The sequence below is a fragment of the Cupressus sempervirens genome, chromosome 7, assembly GCF_028749045.1.
Source record: "Cupressus sempervirens isolate cs-2001-9-10 chromosome 7, ASM2874904v1, whole genome shotgun sequence".
In the NCBI taxonomy this organism is placed as follows: Eukaryota; Viridiplantae; Streptophyta; class Pinopsida; order Cupressales; family Cupressaceae; genus Cupressus; species Cupressus sempervirens.
This window is the reverse complement of record NC_143124.1, coordinates 757,320,664-757,345,339: the sequence shown is the minus strand read 5'-3', so window position 1 is coordinate 757,345,339 and position 24,676 is coordinate 757,320,664. Positions and strand designations below refer to the sequence as shown.

General features: G+C 34.7%; 1 protein-coding gene across 1 annotated transcript; it reads left to right on the top strand.

Moving 5' to 3' along the window:
* LOC149549491 (uncharacterized protein At5g01610-like) lies at window positions 1–20,312 on the top strand. The gene is made up of 3 exons (XM_089792866.1): window positions 1–281; window positions 7,615–7,669; window positions 19,757–20,312. Exons 1-3 carry the CDS (start codon window positions 195–197, stop codon window positions 20,134–20,136), a joined length of 522 nt encoding a protein of 173 aa, XP_089648992.1. The 5' UTR covers window positions 1–194; the 3' UTR covers window positions 20,137–20,312.
* The last annotated feature ends 4,364 nt before the right edge of the window (window positions 20,313–24,676 follow it).

Here is a 24,676-nt window from a genome sequence, read left to right as displayed (position 1 = left end):
CTTCCGAAAGATAGCATTAAGGCGAGGACAAAGTCGAAACAAATCCAAGGAAGGAACTGCGTCTGGTACGCAGCATTGACAACTTCCTTGTCTGCGTATTCGTGAAGACAAGAAGATATAGTTCTTTAAAAATTCTGGGTCGGCCGTGAGCACAGAGTTATACTTTTGGATCAAGAATCGAGGGATCTTAAAGAATGGATCAAATAATGGCGAAATTGGGTGGTTACTGGATTTCGCAACGCGCGAACAAAGAGATTTCTTCTTTGGGAGACGATGTCAATGTAATTCTCACTTCTCTAGCTTTTAATTTCAGTGATAATGATGCAAATTTGTGTACATTCATTTAAATTTTGTGATTTATAGCCCCGCTTCTCATTTACGATATCTGAATTCGATGCCTTAAATCTTTGATTTAGGTCAGAATATCCAAATTCAGGCCATATATAATGAATCCCAGGGTTTCTCAGTGTCATTTCTCCGTGAAATTATCTCTTTAGTATAAATTACCCTCTTTGAGCCATGGCCGGGCTTTTACCTTCCAATAAGATGATAGGATGCAGATTATCTCTTTATCTCTTCCGAGAAATTTGCTCGGCACTTGCATTTGGTCTCATCTTTTGAGTTATACTTATAGCTAACTGTATTGCGGTATATTATTTAAATTTTTGGGTCGTCGAAAACAGAGCTGTCACTGATATTCGCTGTTTCTCAATTAGCTGTACAAGCTTAATCTTTGCTAGATCAGAGAGTATTTTGTCATCCGATTTCTCTGAAATTTCGATGAGTTACTGTTTCTGCTTTCTGAAATTGACATGATATATGTCTTAGCAGCTGATTGTTATGATGTTTGATATGGGATTTTTAAAAATGTTTTGAAGGGCTCCGAGTTGCCTGTTTAAACTTTAAACTTACACTTGCAATCATCGTATGACGGGGGATTATATGGGAGAGGTCTGGCCGATACTCTATTTGTGAGTTTGGCTTTTATGGGAGAGATCCTTGCAAGCAGCCATGTGCTGGACCAACTCTGCTGACTGATCCGTAGTCCCTATTGCTGCAAAACATGCAGCTACGTACTATGACCTATCATTTCACCTAATTTGCAGCTCCTTTATTGACAAATGCATAATCATTTGTTTATCTAGGTCCTCCACTACACTCTATGCATGCAGATGCAAATATCACCGGCTCTTTAAAGTTTCCTAGCTCGCTTCAATTTTTTTAAGGATCTGGAAGTCTTAAATTAAATTGCGTCTCAGTACCCAAAAATGGGCCCCTGACTATTTTTTAATGAGGAATTGAAATGTGATTAGATCTGAAAAATTATGCCTCTAGCTGGGGATTACCTCGGAAATACTCAATTCTCCTATATGGACAAATCCTTCCACCAGGAGATAAAATAAATAAATTTCCCCTTAAAACAATGCCTCGTTGCTTGCATATCTTGCAGAATCTGCAATTTATTTTTAGAATGATGCTCTGATCCACCAAATATGCTGACTCAGGATCTTTGTTCTAGAAATTCAATTCCCTTGTAAAGCCAAACACCCCTGTGCTGCTAGTCAACTCCTCTTTGCATCAGATGGTTGCAAAGGACCAAAACACCAGGTCTTAGACACTAGGCTTGGGTACCATGTGATAGTTTGGTGCAATATTGCATGATTGACAAAAAAGTCCACAAACAGGCAAGAGATCATGGATCAAAGACAGATATATTGGGTAGGAATCTCTATAGAACTCTTAGAACACAATATACTAAATATGTTACAATTAACATGTTGTATGATGAGCCCAATACATTTGACAAGAAGAGTTGAAATAAGAGTTGAACAAGATTATTTGAAATCGAATTGTTGATTTGAGATTTCAGAATTGACTGAAGATTGGCAGTTCACATTTGGGAGTGGTTTAACCCTGCGACTTGTCTGTTGTCTTTATTGGTTGTAATCAGAATTGACTTTTATTGCTTGTTTTTAGTAAAAAGTTTGCTTCGCAATTCTGTCACTTTTAACATTTCATAAATTTTGTTAAAAAGTTTTGTAGGAATATTTATTTTCCAGAACTTCATTAATTTCAGTCCAGGTTTCTCTAGTTTTTCAAGGTGTATATATATAGATCTACAACTAGTAATGTGAAGGGTAAGTCAAGACTTCTAGAGTCTACATGCTGACAGACATCCTATTGTATTTTGTAAACGAAATACAACAGGCACAATAAGAGATATTTGCATATACTCTTATCAAATCAATCTTGCACGAATCTGTAAATTTGTGATAGATATTTATATTTTCATTTGACGTTCAATCTCCCTTTTCACGATATGTTGGACTATACCACCATTCATTTCATACTGTGCAATGTGTGCAACTAGCCCATATCCTTCATGGCACTAGTTAAGGGCTGATCTTGCGATCCATTATGTAATTTTATTTTATTTTATTTTATTGTTCAATGTTGTGGGCCTAGCGAATTGTGTGGGCTTGGCCAATCCTTTGGTCTTGTTGATCATTACTTCTTCTGTTATCTTAGTCCTATCATTGACTTTCTATCCATGCTATTGGTTCAGAAAGTCAGCTTCTATCTCTTATTAGGTCTTGCATGTTGTTATATTAGATTACCATAAGTGTGCTTTGATAGCTGGCTCCTCACACCATATAGGATTACCTACTCATCTTTCTTAAGATTTTGTGCTTTGCAGCTCAAAATCTAGATTTTTTAATTTATTTTTTAGTATTGTTACTGTCAAATACCTTACACATTCCCTGCATGCTATTACTTTCTGCTGTACTTTTGATTCCTATTGACTGTTTTTATCAATTGACATTGTTCTAATTAACTATTTCTTAATGAAAAGCTGATACCATTAAATCTGAAGATGCAAGTGGCTACTTCTCTTTTACAGCATATCCACTAGACTGTAGCTTACAGACTAAAAATGTAACTTTTTTAATGAAATCATTGGAAAATAATGCATGAAGAACTTGTTCTGATAAGGTTCACCAGTTTCTGTTCATCTAGAAAAAAAGGTTCACTGGTTTTTGTGGTGTATGAAAATAAGGTAAAAAAATGACATCAATAAAAGACACTGTTAGTCCTGTGATTGGAAATGTGTAACAAGCTACAACTGATTACCAAAGAATAATAAAAAATAACAAACAATTCATAGGAAATAATTTGTTTACTGTAACCCATAGTACAGAAAAGAATAACTTTCCTTTTCACATGAACACGATAAGTGTAAAGTTCATTTAACTAACCGTAAGTAAAAGATACTACAATATATTCATCTCACCACCTTTACATGAAAATAAATTAACTAACAATTCAAGTATTGTTTAAGCCAAAGAAAGAATTTAATAACTAATTTAACTAACAATGCACAAATCATATAACCTGATAAGATACTACATTATATTCATCTTACTACCTTTACTTCAAAATGAGTTAACTAACAATTTAATTATTGCTTAAGCCAAAGAAAGAATTCAATAACTAAATTAACTAACAATGCACAAATCATATAACCTGATAAGATGGAAGTGTGTGTTCTTGTTTTGTTTTTTGGCAAATGCTTCTGAATAGCATCATCAGAAGTTTTACCTCCCGAGTTCCAACCATTGATCTCTCGGTCTCCCCCACAATTTCCTTTCGGAAATGGTTCAGCTCTATACAAGAGGTGCAGAAATGGGATCCATTATTTCTTGCTATCTGAGATTTGGTGTTTAGAGTCCACAACTGTATCAGGTTGTCACAACCTATAGACTTCTTTGCCTTCGAGAATGAGTGCCCCATTGGTTCAAGTGACTGACAGTTACTAAATCATTGCATAACACTACCTTGGCCAAGGTTTCCATTTGCAAGCACTGTACTTCATGCTGTCAATGTCCCCACCAAACTTGTATAAGAGCCCAACAATGCTTTTGGTCTTTCCCAACCTTGAATAAAGTTGCTATCCAAAATGGCATATACATTGTCACTCTGACCAAGGAAAAATGCTTACATTTTTAATGTCCCTACTCAGCCTCTTCCCATAAGGTTCAGTAAACTTCAAAGACCTTGCAGGTGGACAAGCATTCCTTTGATAATTTCCGATCACATGTTATCAGTTAGGTTATTCACCCTTCCCAAAGTTTCATTACTTCAATTCCTATTTAGGGTGTACCCAGGTTTGCAAAATAACTATAGGCTTTGGACAATTAAACTACTTTGATTTGTTCCAGTTATCACTTTCTAATTTATTATTCTTAGTAATTCAGATTTACCGTTAAATTGTAGATTCATGGAAGAAGCTGATTTTTTACTCTTCTTTGATTCAGTCAATAACAATAGAATTGCATGATTCACTCCTCATATTAAGGTTAGACCTCTTTCATAAATCAGTATATAAGTTATTTCCTCTGCTTTATATCCGTTCAAGGTTCGATTAAATCAGTAATCTTAATCAATCAATGTGCATGTTGAAAATGGCTATCTATGCCAGACAACATTCACTACTGTGGATGTCAGATTTTTCAGCATGTACAAATAGTGAAGATAACAGTAATGGTTCTTCTCATGGATATCTTTTTGAGAAACAACTTAATGACTCATTTCGTTACTATTGCATAATGGAGGCTTCCATGATCGAAATAACTAATAAGTAATTTAACTCTACTTGTATATGAACATTCGATTTAACCCAAAGTATGAGCAGAAATGTTAATTGCACTGAGATTGTATTCTTTCAACATAATGATAATGGCAGTTCAAGTGCTTGACATTTGTGATCATCCTACAAGATTGATGATGATGAGAATGTGGTTCGTTCAATATGAGTAGTAATACTGCACTCGAATGCACAAAATTTATGTTTCTTACAATAAGTGATCATGACAATCGTCATAAATTGGATGCACTGCAAATAGGTAAATCCATACAATCAAAAAGATGACTTGAGTGCTATAATCGATTCACAACATACACGATATTGATATTTCATCATGGAAATAAATTATGATGATGTACTTGCTTGATTCAGTTTGTGATTTGAGGAAGACTCAATTCTCAGTGGAAGTTTTCTGTTAGAACAAATGGAAATGCCCCAAAGACCTTGCTGATAACCAGCAGCTCAAAGGATATTTCTTTGTTAATTCCAACTCCAACTTAGTAGCATTTCTGTGAAAATCTAATAGCAAGAGCAGTGGTAAGGAGTGTAACTCCTTGTCACCCCGTGGCAAGTAGGAGTTACCTTCACCAACCAAGGAGGGGAGAAAGACTTGTCAACAATTATCAACGTATGACAATATGATGATAAATATATTTCTCCAAATATTATATATATTTATAAGTATATACATATACTTATATGTATGGATCTAATGTGTGCCTGATTATGTTAGTGTCAACATTTATGTCCATGTATTCAGATGTCTAAATTCATCATATACTTGTTTACTAATTTACGACTATGTATGCATGTTTGTATGCAGTCCTTATCATTTGTCTATAGAAACATATGTTTGGCATACAACACACACGTACGCACACACACACATATATGTGTGTGTGTGTGTGTGTGTGTTTATGAAGGTTGTTCTATTTGGTTGAGACAGTGAGATCATGAAGATCATTCTTTAAACAAGAATTAATTCTTTTAATTTGAACAAGGATAATGAAATGAACCGAACCAACCATAAGACCAAAGGAGACTAAGGCTAACCCTAACCCATTGACTTGATGAGAAAGATACTGAGCTATGGGTTCCTGCTGGTATGGCAATTCCTACAGTTCACTATGCATCTGCACCTTCTCTCTCTGTTGATACTCTCCATCTCTTTGCGAGGGTGATCTCCTGCTTCATTGACATAAGAAGAAATTAACCAAGCTCACATTTATTTCTTAACTACATTTTTAAGCTAATAAAATAATATAGATTATCATCAAGATGTCAGTGTATGACATTATTCATCCCTACATATTCATTTCCACAAAACAATCATTTAATCAATAATTCAATAGCTAGGCAAAATAACCTCACTGGTCAATAATTCTCATAATGAAAAAAATAAAACTACATTAATCAATAATCCTCAAAATTAACTAAATACGTGCCTTCCATGAAGGGATGTGACAGAATGAAGGTGCTTGCTATGTGATAGCCTGGGTTTCCCTTAGAGGCCTCATCAAAGAAAGAAAAAACAGCCTTTCTGAATCGAATTGAATTTATTGAAGATTTCAGTGATTTTTATTAATTCAATCAGAGCAGGAAATGGCCAAAGGAAAGATGCAAATGTCACTGGTCCATGATGAATGATTAGCCGATTGTGAACTGTCCCTTGAACTGTGTCAGCTTGTGAAGAGATTTTTTTATTAAGTTCCATGGTTCATCTGCCATTGGGCATAATAAAAAGATATAATGTAGGAATTCTGTTTCCATTTTGCATAAACACATTAGTTCTGAGTGAGAAAGATTTTGGTTTTCAGCTCTGATTATTATCTCATTGTGAGCCCAATTGAGGAACAGTTAGGAATACAGATGAAAATTTAAGGTATTTTAAATAATTAAGAGATATGCTTCTGCCATCTGTTTTCCAGGGGCTGCCTACCCTTCATAAGAATTAAGTAGTTTAAATTCTTAATCCATGTCAGTTTGATTACTGTTTGAGCATGGTTGTGTGGGCCCACTTGTGCCATTCTCAAAATCTTGTTCTGGTGTTGCACGAGTATACATTTAGGAGGGTTGAATACATTCCGACAAACGTTTGGTATGTATCTGCCAAAATCACAACCTATTTTTCAGTGAAGATGGCTTTCATTAAAGAATACGAACCATCCATCTTCATATGATACTTAATTTCTCTGCAGTTTTACAGCAGTAGATAAATGAATTTCATTTAGTTCTCTTTGGTTTTGTGAGGGTGGAGCCTTTCAGCTCGTACAGTAATAATATTGTATGTGATCCATATACAACTCATCAAATCAGTGGAACTTGGATGTGTTATGGGAAGAAGCAATCACAGAAGTATAAAAATATTGGCGGCTTAAAGGTGAACTGGTTTTACTAGTCCAACTGAACCATGACTAACAGAGAACCAGAGATATAAATATACAAAAGTAGAAAAATACTGGAGCCTTAAAGTAAACTGATCTTAATAAATCCGACTGAAAAAGCATGCCACTTTGCTGGCCTTTACAGTCTATAATGCATGCCATACCTGTGGGCTCTTGAGGTAATGTTTTCACCAACAGCACTTAAGGTGAGCATCTTCTGACTACTGCTCAAACAGTTTATTCTCCTTGTTGTTCATGCAAAATTTTTATTATCTTTGCTTCAATTTTGTTTTCAATTGACTGCCATGTTAACCAAAACTGTAAGGAAGTATTCCATTGCTTTGTATAGCATGTGGTCTGTTAATTAGTTTCCCTGATGATCATATCCAAAACTCTGGAATGCCAATACCAGTAAACAATCCGTCTAGCTGAACAATTATATTTAACAAAAGAAATTTATGATCATGGTGGAGGGCATGAACTGGGACATGCTTGCTTCTATATATTTTATTTTCTAATCTTCTGATCTTGTTATAGATCTCCTAACCATTTAATGTTTTTAACTTTTTATTTGTGTTACTGCAGTCTGTTTCAAGCAGTGTTGAAGGAGGAACCAAATGGCTGATCAACAAACTGAAAGGTTCCTTTTACCTCTTCCGCTTAGTTCTTATGTGCACCAAGCATCCTAAATCTATTCTCTTTTGACATTTAACTTTGATGCAATTTTCAACATAAAACACTTGCAATTAATTGATTTAACTCCTAAATGAAGTTGTCATGTATGTGCCTTAGCGATTGAATAATGAAAATTGGCTACTAATTTACTAGATAAGAAAGGTGCTTTAATTTGAATTGTACATTATTTTATTATAGACACCCATATGGTAAGAAATGTGAGCATGAGTGTCTCCTCAAGCAAATTTACAGTGTCAATATAAATAAATGCAGGAAATTGAAATTCAACTGTTACTAGGCATCTGCCAGATGCTTGTCTGGGCTTCTTTGCCTGTAGAAAACTAGGAGGGCTTGACATTCTAGATAACTATATTAGTTTAAATATTCTTACCTGCAAATATCGAGTTGAAATCTCAAGGTGTTACTTTGTGTGCATGCATGTGCTCATGTGTATAACTTTCCTTCTGAAGTCCTCTGTGAAGAAAAACACTCTTCACATACATTTGATGGACTGCCCAACAGTAGGCTGTGGCTATAGCAAGGACATGTTGAATGGGGTTCATTTTGGCAACTGTCAACAAAGTCTTGTAGTAGTCAATCCTGGGAGAACCCTTTTGTGACCAAATGAGCTTTATGCTTGCTGCAAATTTTGTTTGATATATCCTCTTGCATCAAGCAAGTTTCATTCTCTTAGAAACGGCAACTGGATACCGTGTATGGTTCCTCTCCTAGGGACTGAACTCTTTCTGCACAGTAGCATTCTACTAGGGGATCGTAGAAGCTTCCCAAAAGGACTATGGATAAGGAAATCAAGAGATGTGGAGCATGCTGAAGCTGTGACCTTTTTCTTCAAGTATCTAAAAGATCACCAACCCAATCACCTATCAACAAGGTTGCACGGACAGGGGTACTTAGGCTACAGGTACAGGTATGGGTATGGGTATGGCTATTTTGTAAAATAGGGGATGGGGGTACTTGGGTATGTCAAACTTTTTATTTAATTATAATCTTTTTTTTAGAAGGGGTAAATGCTTTGACCTGGAGCTATGAACCAATGAGGCCACAAACGGGGACCTCATCCCCATTAGATTTGAACCTTGATGGCAAGGATAACAACTCAACAACTTAACCATCACAACATGCCACTATTGGCAATTTAATTATAATCTTATATTTATGGAAAATCTGAAATTATGAGTAATGACAATGGTTTTTCAAAATAAGAACAGTGATAAAGTTTGCAAATGTAATGTATTGCTTTCAGTTTAAGATTAGCTATATGTTTGTAATAATAATATATGATAAATGTTTAGATGCATAGCAGAGAAGACAAACTTTAAACATGAACAAGAAGATCACAAAATCATATGACAATGAGAAATTGCAAATGATAAACTTCTGACTTGAACAGTGATAAAGTTTATTGTTAATCAGTATTGTTTTAAAGTTTTAAGCTGATTACATATTGAATTAAGCTTGATAAACAACAAGCTGATACACAAACAAAAAACAAAACAAAAATCAGAAATCTTAATCAAGGTCCTTAGCTATGATGCTGTCCACTGAGTACCCAGTACTTGGGGTACGTGTACGGGTTCATGGGTATGTGTACCCATGCAACCTAGCCTATCAACTACAATGTTGGACAAGCCCAAAGAGGCCTTGAGGTTGGAGAGCATGGAGGAAGATCATCGACATCTGAAAGATGACTGAGAGAAATGTGCATTCACACAATCATGGTCGCCATCTGAAGTAGAGGAGAAAAAACTCCCAATCAAGACTGAGAGGATTAAGATTCTCTAAAAAACTATCATTATGATGCAATGTCTCGACTGTGATGATGGATGGAGAATTAGTACGAGAAGATTGGAAGGGTTCTCCTTGAAATGAACACTCCTGTTAGTGAACATCTCATGATTGGTGGGATGGAGCAGCTTGTAGCCTTTGATATTCTGTGATTCCTCTTATCTTCATAAGAAAATCCATAGCCTTTTATTTGTTTGTTGGTATGCGGGCCTATGCAAGAGAGTCAAACGCTTGAAAATACTTCATTGTGTATTTCTAACCATTAAGTTTTCAAAGGAGTGCCCCCTTCACAACTTGATGAGAAACTTAGAGTTGGATGTAACATGCATGGTTAGTGGCTTTTGCCATGTACTGAGGCACCAATAATTTGGAGTTTATCATACAATTCACCATCTCTTTCAAGGATTTATTCTTGGATTCCACGACACTATTTTTTTGAGGACTATATAGAACTATTTGCTGCAAATCAATAGGTTTGAAAATACTCAAAGACCTCAATTATTTATAAGAAAAGAAACCAATGTGTATCTAGAAAAGTCATCAACAAATTTTGAGACATATCGAGCTCTGCTGAAAGGTGGTTTTAGTAATTGTTTTGCCAAGTCATTATATACTAATTCCAATAGCTATGTGGTCCTCCTTTAAAGATACTTACCGAGAATGCATCCTTGGTAAACATGAAATATGAGTGCTATTGTAAGTAGTGGTAGTTCAAGTGACCATACTATTGATACTACAAACAACTAACCTTAGAAAGTGAGTAATACTATTGAAGGAGAGTCAGGAACAAAATGAGAAATTGACGAAGTGTAGATTGGTGATTTTCTTGCTCCCTAGGATGGAGACTTCAACAAACCAATTGCAGCAGTATTAATAACTAAACCTAGGCATTGCATTGTGTAGTAAAGGGTTACTAGGGCAAAAGGAAGGACCGATCATGACAAAATAAAGAAGTTAATATTTCAGCAACGATTTGGAAATGTTATATCTTTTTAAAGGTAAAGCTTATGAGCGTATGACCCTTCCCACCTTGGAAGGTATTAAAAAAGGAAGAATTAGTTGGAGGAGGCATGAAGTGAAATTAGGAAATAGAAAAAGGAAATATTTTCAAGATAAAACAGACAAAAGCAGAAAAAATATTTATCTATTATTGTCACTTACAAGAGAATTTATCATTATTAGATATTAATTATTATCCAAGGAAGTCATCAATATTGGACCAGCATATTCATAAATTCATTAAATTGTCTTCAGCTCCAATCTGAATTTCTTTATTTCTCCTAGTAGGTGATTTCAAAAACTAAGAGGTATTTCTTAGCCCTTATCATGGAAGATTTTTCTTTAACAATATGTTTTGAACTTGTATTAATATCTTGCAAATAGGAAGGATAGTCAACCATCTGAGTTCATGAGACCCAAGCATGCCACCCTAAGATGAATGTTATGCCTGTAGACCAAGGAGCACTGAGTGCCTGTGGACATAAGGTCCCATCGAGTATGCACTCTAAGATGATTGAAGCTATATTTATGGGCTGGAGGATGTTAAATTACCCTAGACTTGAACAAGGTGGATGTTGACACAAAAGTCTGTACCCCTATCCGACGTGTTATCCCCGGGCGACCTTGTCTAACATGGAAACAATCTCCAAGTGTGGGACTTGCACTTTGAGGTCGAATCTTCGGAGAAGGCTGGCTTCCTTACAATCAATACACACCTAAACTAAACTTTGAGGGAAAAGAGAGAGAGAGATTGCATGAAATTAAAATGCTAAAGGGAAAGGGGGATGATGCACCAGATTGAAACTATGGTGACAACTCTACCTATGAATGCACTACACATCAATGAAACTGTAACAAATGGTTTTTCATAACAAAAACAAAGGCAATCTATGTAAAGATTTTCCAACATTCATTAAATAGATAACTGAATTCTCTTTTCATCCGAAATAACTATTTTAATGATTAATTGGAAATAACTGTATTCATGATCATCTGAAATAACTAGATTAACAATTAACTGGAAATAACTGTTTTCATGATCATCTGAAATAACTAGATTAACGATTAACTGGAAATAATTTTATTCATGATCTTTTGAAAATAACTTGATTAACGATTAACTGAAAATAATTGTATTCATGATCATCTGAAATAACTAGATTAATGATTAACTAGAAATAACTATATTCATGATCTTCTAAAAATAAATTGATTAACGCTTAATTGAAAATAACTATATTCATGATCATCTGAAATAACTATCCTTTGCACATACAAAGTAAGTAAATGTTTATCAATAAAAGAAGAAAAGAACATACAAGTATCTTCCAGAGGGTCTTTAGCTAGTTGTGCAAGCCTCGGCTTTTGGTAAGAGAAGCATTGACATAGGCTTAATCTCCCAACCTCGGACCATACTTATCCCCACACAATCTATTGAATTAGAAAGGCCCTCCCTACCTCGAGATCGGGCTTGGGATGTTCTTAGTCCAGCCACCTGAGCATCCTAGTGTTTAGAATGTCCGCACAGTTATGAAACAGATACGTCTACATAACTGGCACTACAGACATCAAGTGATCAATAGATGGTAGACACGCCTTTAAACTACTTTGGCCAAGGATTTCTGATGGGTTCAATGACCCGATCACCACCGCTTGACTTGACAACATGGTACATTATTAGGGACGAGCATGCGCTATTAAGTAAGATTTATTTATTTTGATTTAAAGTATCAAATCTGATTTCACTCTCTTTATCCTTGCAAGATTTCACCTCACCCTTCACCTTTTCTGTGGCTAAACAGTCGGTAAGTCTTAGGTGTTAAGAATTTTAGAGCATCCCGCTCTATTCTATTGATTTATGGCAAATGGTTGCTTCCAGCATTTCACATTCTTGATTAATGACTTGCAAAAATAATTTCACTGTATTTTAACTTCCGTTGGTTAAACAATCTATGATTTGAGTAAAATAAAGATTGCAGAATTTATTGTTTAATTCTATTCTCTATTGGTATGATGATTTAGGAATCCATACTACGGTTACTTGGCTTTCACTTGTCACGCAACAAAACTAAACTTAAAAGAAGTTCAATCTGTAAAATCGAATACTAAACTTGATGCTATGAAATTCAATGTTTCTAAACAAGGAATTCAAATTGGAAGAATTGTGTTCGGTTGTTTCACATAACCTGGACAAGTCGAAAGTATTGTCTTGCTAGCACCCAGCTATTTCGCCACACCTTACTTGCAATATCTAACACGGCTTCCATCGAATAGTACTCACGAATCTCTAGCAGAATGTCTGAATGGTATGAAATCATGGGCAGAAAAGTGCAGATTGGTATAAGCAGAAAAATCGGCACAAGAAAAATATGAGAACAGGTGTTATGGGGAGGTGGAAACGAATACTGGAAAATGTAGCAAAGTAGGGTAGTCGGGTGTTTGGAAAAGATATCTGCCAAATTAGAAGGAATAAGTCGTGACTTCTTGGCTTCCGTAACATAAGAATATTTGTCAATTTATTATGCCAAGTGTTTAATCAGTTATAAACAAGGAAAGAATAAAAATGGAAAAAGAGTTGGAAGGTTATAATTCGAATATTATTATAATTTGAATATTATTATAATTTATATTTATATATGTATATGTAAATATATTAGTGAGGTGGCATCGTTATATTATAAGAAAATAATTTAACGGTGCCACTTCATTTTTATATCTATATGTATGTACACATATATATTTTAATAATATGGTCAAAGATCATTTTAAATCCTTTGAGGTACATTTTATATTTTAACTCAACTATTTTATGTTTTTCAAATTAATTTATTTTAATAGCTCATGCAGGTCTCATAGATTTATCCTGTGTTCAAGTTGTTAAGTCCTTACCAAAGAAGTTTAAGGTCATACCTGTCAATCATATTGACTGGACTAAGCAAGTATCCCATTCCGATGATCTCATTTAGCAATGCTTCCCCACCACCCCCCATCTTCTCTTGCAATTCAAGCAACTGCTAACATCATATAACAGTTAATGGTTAATGACCATCTTCATTAACAGTTAATACAACATATATAAATAACTACCTACTTCACATGATCATGAAAGAAAAATCCTTTAAATCCAACGATTATGAGCAAGTTTAAAATTAGGTAAAAAATTTGGGATGTAATTGAAACACCCAATTACATAGATCTTAACTCTATTCTACCTTCAAAGAACGTGTACGGAGGTTTGGAATTGATCAAATGCTGAAAAGAAAGATATTTTCACTATGCAACAACTACCAACAAATTAAACACAACATACAAATCTAAGAAAATGGAAAAGAAAACATTCGAGGTGAGGCAATAAACATGCACATACTAATGAATGACAAGAAGAGGTAAAAGTAGAGAAGCTTCATTATCGGAAGGCAAAGGAATACATTTTACAAAGCATACTACTATTGCAAAATGCAAATAGAGAAGAACCAACAAAAATAATTACAAACTTGCCGTTATAGATCAGGCATAACTTTGATGAAGCATTGAAGTTCAAACTCCAACCACAGTGGAGTTAAAGTTGCAGAGAAAAAAGAAATGAATATCAGAATAAAATCTGATCTTTAAGCAGTCTGAACTTAGAAGTAACAAGAAAGAGCCAAAAAATGAATGCATTAGGCCGTAGAAAGATAAAATTCAAAAGATTTGATCATTACAAGCATTAAAGAGACATGGAGATGCATTGATGTTGTGCAAACAAGGCCCCAAAAGTCGTCCAGCATTAAAGAATCAGCCTTGAAAACATGTCGTGGCCGCATCAAATCAAATCAAGTCGCTGTCAAAATATCAGAATGGGTAACATAAAGTTTAACCCACCCACATACACCTGTAGATTTGACCCGTTGACTTTCACCAATTCACAAGCAAAAATCTGTTTGTGAAATAGGAAAGGAAAATGGCCATTGATCATTAAAAAGATGCATGCCATTAAAAAGATGCATGCCATTTACCTTGTGAAGCATGACATTGGCATGGGCCCACAACACCTGCTAGCATAGAAAGGCCCCAACAAATCTGACATGGCACAACTCCCCATGAAAAATTAGCACAATAGAGTGTAGGAAGGGATAACATGAAAAGTTTATCCCTGCCATGTGGGTCCAACTCACTTAACCATTGAAAGGATGCACCCAACGTAAAATTTGGGATACGTGGCAACAACACAGGTCTTCTAGCATGAAGGAAAGAAGAAACACCTCTGTTTCACTAGAATGGTGATGCGTGGTAACAATGAAAACATGGGATAACATGAAGGTTAACCCTTCGCCACTACCGAGCCAACTTGGCAAAAGAACAGACTGAGCTACTCGGCCACACGAAATGTTAACCGCAAACTTGTCATGTTAAATCAGCTGTGAAGAATCTAGACAATTGAAGATCTCTTAGAACTTTTATCTGTGATGGGCTGAATGGGGGCAAAAATAGCCAACAGTGGACAACCTCCATGTTGGACTAAGGGATGGAGGGGATCTTTGTTAGAAAGGCCAAGGTTGTCGTTTCACCAAAAGATCGACCTGTTAATGCCCGATACAACAAATAGTCTTATAGAACCACATGAGGCGGTTAAGCCATGTTGCGAACCCTGCTAGGGATGCTGGCCCATTGCCAAAATCCCCCTCCCAACATCACTTGCTATGGCTTGCAGGATTCAAACTTGTGACCAAGCTCTGATACCAATTGTTAGAAAGGTTAGGGTTGTCGTTACACCAAAAGATCTACTTGTTAATGCCCGATACAACCAATAGTCTTATAGAACCACAGGAGGCAGTTAAGCCATGTTGCAAACCTTGCGAGGGATGCTGGCCCATTGCCAACAATCTTACTCTTAGTATACTTCTGGGCTAAGGTGTCAAGTGGCCCTGGGCTTGAGAGTCTTGCCAAGTATGCCACCCCAAGATGGATAGTACCACCAGGCTTGTAGAGGCTAGGCAGCATTAAGTGCCCTTGGGCTTGAGAGTCTTATTAAGTACAACTCCTCAGGATGGATGGATGGTAGATTGCCCATGCTCTTGCAATACTAAAATAATTGTCCTTGAGATTTCTGTCTATAAGATATTTCTAATGATATGTGATTGACTATTGGAATATACTTGCCCAAAATGATATTAATGTGTAGATATTTATGATGGATTTATGGAATTCAATTCTATTATGGATTACTAATATTTAATATACTAATATAAGTTTCAAGTGATTAATGATGTGTGCGGGTTTTAAACTAGAAATAATTCCAACAAGGGACTTTAGAGTTGACAATTTCTGAATTTCGTTACAAATTTATGTTACCGAGGATAGTACATTTTTCATGAGAATTTTCTTTACTTTGTTGTATAATGTGGCTTCAGTATCTTTCTTTTTTATTATTGTTACCTGTCTTGTTTACTGTTTATTTTGTCATAAATAATAATAAGCTCGGGTGGTCTTATGTGCATCTACAAATTGAATAATTGATATGACAGGGCTCTGAAAATCTGAGAAGGCACATCTTCTCCCATCATCATCGACAGTTAAGTCTTGAGCTTTAGAATTTCTCCATGTTTGCAATTCTCTATATGGCCAAAGCCTAAAGGTCATGAGGCAACTTTTACCTCCAGAGACACTTGTCTCAGCAACCTTCAGTGTATATTTGGCTCAGATAAATGCTTTGTGGAGTGACAAACAGAGAAAAGCTGTGTAGTCCTTTACTATTAGGGGAAATTACAGAAATCTTTCAAAGAGACATGTAGAGAATCAAACATTTATAGGTATGAATTAAAAATAAAGAATAATAATAAGATTATGACTCAAAGTAGACTTTAAGAATTATTAATCAAGTAGGAATTTCAACTTGTATTCATCGTGAATACTTGAAGCTGTACTTCCACATTAAAGACTCAAAAATATGAAATTCAGGTCCAAATACTACAAGATGCTGCTACGTACTTGTCCAGCTATTACCTGTGATGTAGTGATGATAAAACACTCTTTAGCCACATGGCAAAGCACTCCCACATGCTTGTCAACCAGCAGAAAAGGTAATAGCAAATCAAGTAGTGCAGAAAGAAACTTCTTCTCTTGTTTATGTTTAGTTTAGGGTGTGTTAGTAATTTGTGGGTTGTATCCAGATACATCCTAGCATATTAGGATGTATCAGATATATTTCTGCAATGAATTGTTGCCTGAACATGACACTTTGGATGCAATATCAAAGTGGGCGGGGAAGTTTCCAGAAACATGGATATGAATGGGAGTAAAGGATCGTAACATGAGTATGGGCTATTGTAACATCGGGATTTTCTACAACAACTTTCTTCATTTTTACATTATAAAAAAAAATCAGCTGAAACTAAAATTCAATCTAGACTAAATACTGAAGTTAAACTGAAACTAAATCTATTCTAATTACTGAATTTTAAATTTAATCTAATTTAAAAGAGTAAATCTAATCTAATATGGAAATTAAATCTGAATGCTGATATTTAACCGTAATCTGAATTGTTGAAATGAAAAGTTGCATCTAACATGCTAAAAAGAACCATATTATATTTCTATGATACATCTATTTCTAGGAAAAGAAATTTTCAGTTGAAAAATAAAGAACACTAACTTAAAACAAAGATATGTACTGATTTACTTGACAGACTTTTCCAATTAATTGACCAAGCTCTGACTTTGGTGAGAGGAGAAGCATTATCGTAGGCTTAACCTCCCAACCGCGGGCCTTTTTACTTATCCCCACAAGTTCTAAATTAATAGAACGACCCTCCCTACCTTGAGGTCAGGCTTGGGACGTTCATTGATCCAGTCATCGGAGTACTCAGGTGGGTTGAGGTCCCAACAGCTATTCGGTTGAATAACCGAAGCTTCAGGACAACAACGCGATCGTTTTGTTGTGGCAATTTCGCCTTTTATCACCCTGGCCAGGGATTTCAGAGGTGGGTTTTTATAACCCGATCTCCACCACTCAGCTTGACAACTAATTATCAAAGTGGAATCACATGAGCTACTTGCATTAGATTAATTTGTGTATTATCATTTACTGATATCATTCTTGTTTTTCTTTTATCAGATTCATCTACACCTCACACCATCAACAGATCTTTAGATCGGTGTCTTCTCGGTGCTTGAACCGTTTCATCTTAAACCTATTTATGAGATTAAGACTCTACATTCTCAGAATTTCCTTGGTATTCAGAGTTAATCATTAACACTAGTTGTTTATTTGAGAACAGAACATTTCATGACAAAATCTACAGATTTTAGACATACGTGGTTTGATAAAGGTTTAGTCTATATTCAAAAGTATTTTTGAATTAAATGAAGGTAAATAGTAATATCAAACAATGAATAAGATGAGAACATAAAGTTTTATTACATCCATAGTTGGCATAACATCAACTACTTCATTAGCAACCATTTAAACAAGTTCTGTTGGCATTCTTAAATAATCTGGGCGTATGGTAACAGCAAGTCTCAATACTATGCATGCAACTCTTATATTTGAATCAACCCGACTCAAAAAGGACAAAATGCGAGTAAAAGTTGGAAGATAAAAACAATTTGTCACATCCTTACTTGGCTTGGCTATGCAAATGGGTTACTGGATCTTGCTGAGTGGCCTCTTCTGTTATCCACTGGAACCAAAGATTAGAATATGCAAAAATGATTTCGTGGAAGCTCAGAGAATATAATATTGTGGCAAGACAGGATGATATCGCAGGTGATAATGGTAATTGTAGGTTGGTCAATGGATTTTACAGAGTGATAACGTGAGTGCAGAAGGAGTTTGAGACGGATATCTCAGGATACAAGGCGAATAGTCTTTCTCTGATAAACAAACTCGGGTTGCAGAATAGTAAAGTGCTGAGACTATGGCGGAACCATGAACAGACGGATATCTTGTTGGTGATGTCCGAAAACAACAAAGGCAACATATAAAAAGATATTGAATGGCTTTTCAGCTTTTGCCGTTACAAGACTCATATGCGTTTTGAATTCCATCGATTGGAAAAATGAATCGTTGGAACAAAGGTGAAAAAGTTTTATTAATATTATTTAATGTTATATTATTATCTTGGTTAGATTTTAATTAAGTAAATACAAGGTGACATTATTGTATTATAGATACTAATATAATAGTGCCACTTCGCAAATATTTAATTGTGATTTTAATCAAGATAGTGATATAATATTAAATAATATTACTATTTAATAAATAGAGGTAAGAATTTTATTTTATTTTAAAATTTTATTCTATTTTTAGCTCATGTAACTTTCCACTTTGAAATTTGTTGTCAAGCTCTAACAATCTTGCCATGGCGACTTTTAGATCAAAGTTGATATTCCTGATAACTAGGTTATATGATCATCCCATTTCCGGATGACCTCGTTTCATAATATGCTTCCCCTCCTTCTCGAGTCTTTATCCTGCAACCTTCAAAACAATCATTCTCGCCAAAACATCAATTCATAATTCATAATTTGTTAAATAGTATCATTAGGAATTTCATCATAAATACTAACTGATTGAACAACGGCTAAAAACTATTTTCATTTCACATGAACACAACAGCTAAAAACTATATTCATTTCACATGAACACAACGGCTAAAAACTATATTCATTTCACATGAACACAACGGCTAAAAACTATATTCATTTCATATGAACACAACGGCTAAATTTAACTGACTTAAATTCATATAGTACTTTAGATCGATGCAACGTCTTAAGATAATTGTTTCAATTTCACATGAACATGAATAAATAAAGCAACGGCTATAACTACCATGATGAAACAACGACTAACTTCACTTGAACATGAAAAATTATTTTGGTTCAACGGCTATATTTTAACTAAAAAAAATTAGGGCAAAAATTGGGATGTAACAGCTATGATTTCAATGAAGCCAAAGTTGTAATATTACATAATCCATGATTACATTTGTCATCAAATTTGTCATCAAATTGAGTCCAAATAGGTTGCTACAATACCAAAAACTCTAGAGCTGTTGGAATCTCATGTTTAGGATTTAATAAATTTATGTTTAATGATGCATCTTCAGTTGATGGGAAATTTTACCAGAAAATGAATTGCAAGAGAAAAGGAATACTTTGTTATCAAATTATGAAATGGCTGAAGAAATGCCCTATCTTTTAGATTAGTTATTTTCTGTTATTGTGGGCACATTGATGTTTATAACTTTGTGGCATTGTTTTGTAGGAAAAATGCAAAAACCATTAGTTGATCTCTTACAGGAGTATGATCTTCCCAAAGGTTTATTTCCACAGGATGCTACAAATTATGAATTTGATGAAGAGACAGGAAAGCTCACTGTTTTTATTCCATCTATATGTGAAGTATGGTTTAAAGATAATTCTATAATAAGATATGCAACAGCAGTGACAGGTTTCCTGGAGAAAGGAAAACTTACAGAAATTGAAGGAATGAAAACGAAAGTTGTAATTTGGGTCAAGGTTACCTCTGTCTCGGCTGATGGTCCAAGGTCTAGCAAGGTTTATTTCACTGCTGGTGTGAAAAAGTCACGACCAAGGGATGCTTATGATATTCTTAGATCTGGAATCGTTGTCGAAAACTTTTAATGGTTAGCCAGTTGTGACAAAAAGAGTGAATGAGACTATCAGGATATATTGCCTATAATGAACAAAAAGGCTTAATTTATTAGATAGTACATTATAGTGATTGGTTTGAAAATATAAGAACAAAGTTTTGAAAGTTCTTACAATGAGAAAAACATCCCTGTTGGAACATTGTTGTATTTCTTTTTGCCAAATTCTTTCAAATATTTTCCATTACGTGCTTATTCACTCATCCCATACGAGGTTATATTATACTTAATTTTGTTTGAAGAAAGCATACTGAAAGCAGTGAGAAGTCTACAGTCTATAAAAGACTCTTCTTTCTGATGGAGCAGCCAAATTGCAGTTTAGAATAAAACTAGCTGGAAATGGAGCTAGTAATCTGAAACTTGTCCACCTAGAAATTCGTTTAGGATTTTCTATTGTCTGGAAATAATTTTGGAAAATATTATTGAAATTGATATAAACTGCAGACAGATATCGTATAGTGGACAGCTTTCAACTTGGTGAATAGAAATGGCTACGTGAGCTAGCAGTGTGATAGTTTTGGATTCAGGTGACTTGTATTGGTGAGCATAATTATTGTTCTTCAATAATGCTATCATAAGGTTTCTCTATACTTCAAAATTGTCTGAAGGGTTGAGATTATTTTAGCCATTGCCAGGTGCTGTCCATAGAAGCATATATATTTATTGCAATTTTTTCTGATATCTTTTATTGTCATTTCTGCTGAAAATTTGTCAAAAAATAACAAGAAATTGAATTTTGCAGGTCAGAATCTTTCAGCTGTTCTGGTAGCTATTTTTTGCTCGAGTTATCACTGATAAAATGCAAAGCTTTCACATTTGAAAAAACAAATCAGCTGAACAAAACTAGAGTAGGGAATTTTCGTTTGCTGATTTTCTCTATACCTGACCCTAGCTCAATGTTTTACTGATTTCATCCTGATAAACTAAAATTTCTGTGTCTTTTGAGTAGCTGAGGAATTTCTAAGAAAGATATTTTGCTTCTATGGTTTGCCTCACTTCTTTTGGAAACCCTTGTGATCATAGCTTGTATACTTGTTTTTAGAGATTGCTTTCTAGAGCAGGTGTTCTGCATAAGAGGAAGATGATTGTTAGCTTTTGTTTTAAACTTTTGTTATTATAGGCAAGTTGTCGTCTGTGTTGAGGCAAGATGTTATCAATTGTATATCTAATGTAGATCTATTTATTTTCATCTAATAGGAGCACTTTAGTGCAAGATTTCTTACAATATAATAGGATTTTTATGAAGCTATACTACAAGGTGTTCCGTCAGTGTTTTTTGATTTTATTTACTCTGCCGTTCACACCCATTAGCTGGTATATAGAAAACTGCAGGATTGAGCGTACAAGGCTTCAGGCAGTGGTTTGGCAAGGCATTTCCACTTTGTCCAAGTATCAATTCAAAATTTAAAACCCTATAGATAAAACAGGAAGTACTCACTGTAAGATATACCATTTATTTACCACTCATTATAAGAACCCCTACAAATCCCATATGTGGCATGCATACCAAAATTGTTTTTTTCTCGTTCTCGAACATCCATGTATATAGTAACAATGACTGCATGTCATCACTTGGAAGAGTTTGGTTCGAGTTTTATAGGAGATATTGAAAATTTTGTTTAGCAAAATTGAAAAATAAAATAAAATTTGATTGGGCAATGCAAGATGAGTTTTTTTATTTTACATGAAGTGGATTTCAGATCATATCAATTTTTAATTTGGAATTAGGTCTAGATCATTTGAATTCTTAACCTGGTGCGGTTTGTTTATCTTATCGTCCTTAATAAATCCATTATATGCGAAAGGAACTGATACATACACATATAAACCTAATGCCATCTCACATGTTAAGAAGTTTTGGAATTCTGCTATCTTAAGGATGCCCAAATTTGTATATTTTTTGCAAGATATATTGCTACCATTTTACCCATACAATTTTTTCATTTTACCCAGGACCATACCATAAACATCATCATCATCATGACTGATTTTTTGTTTCAAATCATAATCATATGGAGATTATGAAGAACCTACTGAGGGAAATCCCATCATTTTTAAAAGGATGCGGCTATCCTCCTTACAAATTGCACCATTGACCAAATTTCAAAAAACGAAAACACAATGATTTTTTTGAAATTTTCAACATTTGATCTTCATGATCTATATATTTTCTGATCAAAAATGACAAAATTTTTGCTGTGTTTTCGTGAATCTGAAAAAGAATCATGTTTGACTTTTTTTTGTCTTTGTTGCATTTTGTCTGGAGATTAGCCAGTGCCTTTTTAAAAGTGTAGTATGGAGAAACTTGAAGATGACTATATTTTTAATCGAATGATAAAACTCAATGCACGTATACGTTTGAAGCCTTAATTATTGTTTCATTCCATTATCTTACCGATCTTTGAGATTAAATAGAGAAAAAATTAGCCCCAAAAAACTTAGAAAAATTTTATGAATGAAAAAGCAAATCACAAGTTTGTAAGTAGGAGATATTTTCCACAGCAAGTCAAATTGTGATATTGCTCTGAAGATTCAACTAAATAAACTCAAAAAATACACATTTAAATCATGATAGCAATATCACAAATCACAAGTTGTTTAATTATTGTCAACCATATATCAACACTTCCAGAAAATCAATTGGATTTAGTGTAGTATACGTGAAAAAAGCTCTATGGAAAGTTCCAATTCTTTCAAAGAATGCTTATGGACTTCCCATTATTTTCAAGAATGCTTATAAGAGACATAAATAAATTTCATTTGAAGACCCGTTTGGTGGCTGGAATTGAGCTGGAATAGGCAAACGCAAATGCAAGAATTATCAACTCCGTTGTTTGGTTGTAAAGAATAAAAATAGAATTAGAATTGGGAACTTCCAAGTTCGTCCAAAATCCCTTTAAAAAGGTGGAGTAGGAATAACCTATTCCTATTTCATATAATTCTAAACCAATTTGATTTGGGGTTGGGTTCGGTGCGTTACTATCGTTTGAGCGTAAAGGGAAGTCATTTTTGGTTGGCCACATTCGTGGAGCAGAGAAAACCCCCATCCGTGGTACAGAAAACCCTCATTCGACACGTTGTGGAGATTGAACAACACTCGTGTTTTTACAGGAATGGTGATGTTCATCACTTTACACTCCTTTGCCGGGTGAATCATCCCAAGCGTTGCAATCGATTTTTTTCTCAGCGTCTCCTTCACGACACTTTGTATGGCAGCTTCTTCAAATCATCTAAACTATAAAATCCACTTTTAGTTTTCCTTACCATCTCTTCATAAGCTTTCTCTTGGACATGAAGATTTGTTATGAGATAAGCGAGAGCCCATTCTACGGCAGTAGAAGTGTTGTCTACAACAAGAAGGAAGAGTTCATACAAGTTAAATGCCATTTCTTCATTGGACAACTTTGAAATGTTCTTGTCGCCCATTTCTTTCCCCTCCCCAACAGACAACAAACATATCAAGAAACGAGGGAGTTCGCCTCAGGTACTCTCTGTAATTGCGAGTAAATCGAATGAAGGGCAACATGAGACACAAAACATCATCTCAAAGAGATCCAATTCATTTCAGTCTTATTCAACGAAGGAACAAAGAAGCAAGCAACAAGAAATTGATCAAGAAGCATATCTCCCCTTTTACTCAAGAAAATATCTTCGACAATATATTCTTTAAGTTGGTACAAGAAAACATCGTCTTCAAAGTCAGGGACCTGCAATATATTAAAATGCAGCCATTGTGGAGTCCTCGCTGAATAAAACGGTACCCTTGCTAACACGAACCAAGCTATCCCCTTTTAATTGTGGCATATGGCGTCCCACTATGCCATCTTTCTCTGCAACGAAACATCCCACTATGCCATCTTTCTCTGCAACTAAACAACCCTTATTTGCCAATTTCTCTTATAGCGTTTCTTGTATTATGTTTGAGCACGCCCCACTATTTATCTATTTATTTCAGAATGGTAGAATATTTTGCAGAGCTATTAATATAATTCAAAAAAAAACTTATTCCAATTCTAATTCTTGCAACCAAACACAGAAAATGCATTCTAATGACTCTCCTTCCAGGTCAACTGAACAGGTTGAATGATATTCTGAAAATCGTTTTAAGAATGCGCAAATTCTACAAGTGAGCTTATTTCCACATAGTTGATTGTTGAATTTGGCAATTCTTGCAACCAAACTGATCGGGTTCATTTGGCTACTGGAGTTAACAAATGCAACATTTGTTTAATACTGGAATTTGTCAAATGCTGAATTTATTAATTTGGAATTTAGTTTTGAAAATATGATTGTACCCATTTGGTTCACCTAGAATTTGATACAAAGAAAAAATTATCTCAACAATGCAAATTCCAATTATATTCAAATATATTTGAACAGTAATTAATCCTGAAAGTGATCATATATTTTTATTTCTATTTCTTAAAAATACTAAATACTCTTGATACTTGTGTTGGGCAATTATTACAATCATATTGCTGGCTTTGAAATACCAATTATGCATGACAAGGAAA

Coding starts and splice junctions, on each gene's coding strand:
- LOC149549491 (XM_089792866.1), top strand. CDS start 195: ATGGATCAAATAATGGCGAAATTGGGTGGTTACTGGATTTCGCAACGC. Junction 282..7,614: donor CTTTGGGAGACGATGTCAAT/GTAATTCTCACT, acceptor GTGTTACTGCAG/TCTGTTTCAAGCAGTGTTGA. Junction 7,670..19,756: donor GCTGATCAACAAACTGAAAG/GTTCCTTTTACC, acceptor ATTGTTTTGTAG/GAAAAATGCAAAAACCATTA.